The sequence below is a fragment of the Corylus avellana genome, chromosome ca2 (genome assembly GCF_901000735.1).
Source record: "Corylus avellana chromosome ca2, CavTom2PMs-1.0".
Lineage (NCBI taxonomy): Eukaryota > Viridiplantae > Streptophyta > Magnoliopsida > Fagales > Betulaceae > Corylus > Corylus avellana.
Window position 1 is genome coordinate 15523537 of NC_081542.1, and position 4397 is coordinate 15527933.

Sequence of the window (4397 nt, forward strand, 5' to 3'; positions counted from 1 at the left end):
CGCCTCGGCTGTTGTAGCTATTTCTTGTTTTTTTTTTTTTTTGTTGAATAAGAGTTTAACTTCTCCTTAGATCTGGTTTCATGAGCGATATTTGGGGTAAATGTTTTTGTCTTGGCTTTTAGGACGATGATGATTAGTTTTTATGTGAGGGTTTTGCTCTTATGACGAAAAATAAAAGTTTGGAATATGGGTTATCTATATATCAAATTGAGTTTGCCTAGAACAGATTTGTTATATAACTGAAGTTTGAAAATGTGTTAGCGAATGTTGAAGTTTGAAAATGTGTTAGCGAATGTTGAAGTCATAAATATATGAGACTTGATTGTAAGATCTTTATGTTTGTCTCTATGACATTGTAACTTTATAGTTTTGGCTATGATTTATTAGAGCTTTATGCTCTCTGATGTAAAGGTTTTGTGCTATTGATTTTTTTTTTCAATGAATGAACATGAAAGATTCACTTAAAAAAAAAAAATTGCACTCAAATGAATGTTGCCACCTTAATTTTCGCACATGTAAGGGCTTAAAGTATTAATTAAATAATTATATTTATCATTTCCATTAGTTTAATTTTTTTTTTTAAAAAAATAAGTGATAGATTTAATATTGTATTAGAGTATAGGTCTAGAATTCAAATCGTGACTTTATAATTTACCCAATATTAATTAAATATTTTACTTGTTCATGAGAATTTTAAATAAATGATTAAATTTATTTATTTTTAATCAGTTTATAATTTTGAAATAATTAAAAACCACAGGAAAAAAAATGATAGCATTTTGAACAAAATAAGACTTGGATTATTAGATTGAGTTTAACTTCAATGCGGATGGACTGCAAAAGACTACTTTTGCAGCCTCCAATAGGAGATTGACACATAGGAAAAATGCACAAAACTATCATAAAGCTTAAAACACTAGATTTTTCCTTATTTCTTCTTTTTCCTTCCATTTCTTCTTCTCTACCATTTCTTCCTTCCTCCGACAACTCCTCTCCCATTTCTTCTTCTTTTTTCTTCTTCCTTCTGTTGAAACACTGGCCTTGACCCACGGCTGGGTCGCGGCAACGGCTTGAGGGTGATCCCTTTAAGGTGATAAAATGCCTAAAGGGTTAATGTTCCCCTCAAAGATTTAGTTTTGAATCAAAAAATAAATTTTAAGACATTAGAATCGATTTTTGAGGTTGGTTTTGCGTTTTCTGGTGGGTCTCGCTAGACCCACGCCTTAGGTCTCATTTGACCCACATCGTGGGTCTGCTGGGTTCAGCGGCCAAGTGTATTTTTTATATTTTTTTCACTTTGATTTGCTGTGTTTGTTCTTATTTTAGTTTTATGCAATTTTCTTAAATGGATGAGGTGTTATAAGGTAATTGGATGCTGCAAAAGTCACTTTTGCAGCCCATCCCCTTGGTAGGGGCTCTCTATTAGATTTCTTGCTTTTTCACCGCATTAAGTCTTGAGAGAAATAGTAACTTACACAATTTTGTTCAAGACTTTCAGTCGTTTTCATTAAATATTTCTCTATCAAATTGAAAAGCATGAACTCTACCCTAAATTTCCACCAACTTCAAATCTTTTCAAGTACGCATCAGGTCTTGAAGGGTCATTTCTGTGGACTTGTTATTTATTTGATGTGGAAAATTGTAGATTTCCAAATATTTGAGGACTTCATATTCTTGATTGTGATTAGCCATTTTTGTGGACTTTCTCAACATTAAGATATGGACAGCCACGCTTAATTGGTTGTTGTTAAATCACCCCGTGAGGCCTAACCTATGGCTTCGAACTCAATACTTTCGACTTTGGTTCTGATATCATATTAAATTATAATTTATCTCAAAAGCTTAATTAAACTCATAGAAAGATGTAAATTTACTTATTTAATTTGTACTTTAACAGTTGTGAGGTCTCTGATTCTAAGTCAGTCATCTAAGTATCTGTTTTTTCAGTATTTATTTGAAAATAATTGACATTCTTGAATTAATTGTATAAATGTAGACTTGAATTGATTGTCAATGTAAGCTAAAGCTGGACATTCGAAAACCTTGGGCATCACATGCTTATTGCTTCTCTTTGAGAATGAAATTAAATAAACAAATGAAAGAACAGAACTCAGAAGAGCTATATACCTATATATCTAAGCAATCGCTCACATAAAGCCACCAGTGTAAGGCACTCCCGCCTGAGGCAACCAGTCATCAACTAGCAAGAAGTTCGCCGCCGTGAAATTACTGGCGTCGGTGGCGTTAATCACTTGGTAACCCGGCCACGCCACTCTGTTCGTAGTGTTCGATCCGGGTCCGGTGTTATTATACTCAGCATAATACAAAGTGCTCAGCGCGAAAGTCGCATTCCACGCCATCCAACCAGCACGATTTACCAAACTACCCATTGAAGTCTGCATATAAACAGTTCTCGAATACTCCTTCCATGGCCTTCCCAAGTACGTCTGAGTAGTCCCATTGCTCAAAGCCAGATCATCGGCGGCTCTAATTGTACAGTTATGGATTGATGTGCCGGTGTTCTGATTTGGGTCCGTCCTACCTTGTGCGGTGATGGCGTTGAACTGTCCGGTCATCGGCAGCCGGGGATATAAGTTACAGTTTTGGAAGACGACCGCGGCGTTACCGAATATGAAATCGACGGTGCCGTATACGTCACACTCTCTGTAGAATTGCCTGAGAGAATGTGTGTAAAGGGTGTCTTGGTAAGCTTCAAAGCTGCAGCTGTAAAATGTTGATAAATCAGCCCCGTTTCGAAGCGCCACTGCCTGGTGCTTGATTGCGCCGGCTGTGTTTCGGATTGTTATGTTCACGGCCACAAACCCCGGCGCCACCACAGCTGCAATCATTATATGAAGCCCATTAATTAGATAATGTCTAGATTAAAGCACCATTTACGATATATATTATTTATTCATATTGAATTAATCGAGCATATTGAAAATGGAGCCGTTTTAAGCTTCATATATGTAAAATGATTTTTTAGTACAAAAATGTACAATTAGGGGAAACTTCACATACGAATTATCATGCGATTTGAGAAGACATTTTCAAATTTCAAAACCTCTCAATTTCACTATTCGAACTTTTAATTTGATACAATCTATCTCCGTCAATTTTTAAACGTTAAAAGTAAAAAAAAAAATGACATTTATAGTTCTAAAATTTTATAAAATTTCAAATTTATCCTTAATTTCAAATTGAAAATAATTTGGTCTATTTAATAGTTTACGTTAGAGTTTAATTGCAAAATTGATGAAATGGGTCAATTATATATATCAAATTAAAAGTTCAGGGGGGTAAAATTGAGAGTTTTTAAAATTTGGAAAAATCTTCTTAAAACGTGTGGTAGTTCAAGGGTCCTAAATGAAGTTGTTCCACAAAATTATTTCAGCGGAAAGCATTTTTGAGCGTTTAGTTCATTTTAAAAATCAATGACAACAATAACAATGTAGACGATAGTGGCCGGCGGCAGAGAATGACATGTGAGAAAGAATGCTTGCGAGAACGAATTCTGGTATTATCGGTTGAGAAAGAAAATTTCAAACTCGAAAAATGGTTTATGAAATCAAAAAAGGCAGACCATTTTATGAAATTCCTCCTTAACTGAAAATGTATTCGGTTTAACCAAGATTTTCGATCCTACAAAATACGGTAAAATAAAATAAATTTTTTTTAAAATATTTTATATGGAAACAAAGAAAAGATAGGCTTAGTTCAGTTGGCACGCTACAGTATAAAATGCTTGTTAGTGGGTTAGGAAATAATTCTTACCAAATGTTGCTGAATTGAAAGTTGTCCACCCATCAATGACGCTCCGGTTGCCGGTGATGATTGTCTGATTGATGCCATCTCCTACAATCATCAAATACTTCTTGTTCTTCCCAATGGACACATACTCTTGGTAAACACCCGCCGTGACATAGATCAAGAAGTAGCCATCGCTGGATTTAGAATTGTTCGGAGCCGCAGCTATGGCGTCATTGATGGTGGAGAAGTTTCCACTTCCATCTGGACTCACGACCACGATGTCAGACACCAAAACCTCGTCGCCACTGCCGGACTGAAGTAGCTTTCTCCGGCTCACCGACTCGTAAATAGCACGTGTCTGGCCAGACATTTTCAACGGCAAGCGTCCGTGTCGGAAGCCACGTTGTTTCCGAGTAGGCTGCCACGTCGTGGATTTCTTTCTCTTGGGCACCCAAACGTTGGTGAAGAGAGCAAGAGAGACACTATAAAGCTTCGTGTCATTCGAAAGGGGGACCGCAAGGCCTTTTTTTATGCTCCAAGCCGACGCCGTGGCTTGCAAGCCATCCAAACAAGTTTGCTGGTTGGTTAAAATGGCGCTAAGTAGTGTTTGGATGTCCTCCGCTTTCCAGCTAGAAAGTGTTTGATTC

The 4397-nt window shown here is 36.5% G+C and overlaps 1 protein-coding gene across 1 annotated transcript; it reads right to left on the reverse strand.

Annotated features, from left to right (window-relative positions):
• Positions 1 to 2147: 2147 nt before the first annotated feature.
• On the reverse strand, positions 2148 to 4390 carry LOC132170464 (probable pectinesterase/pectinesterase inhibitor 7; the record flags this gene model as incomplete). The annotated part of the gene is made up of 2 exons (XM_059581456.1): positions 2148 to 2839; positions 3775 to 4390. Coding segments are annotated over 2 exons (1308 nt in total), but the record flags the coding sequence as incomplete, so codon positions are not given.
• Positions 4391 to 4397: the final 7 nt, after the last annotated feature.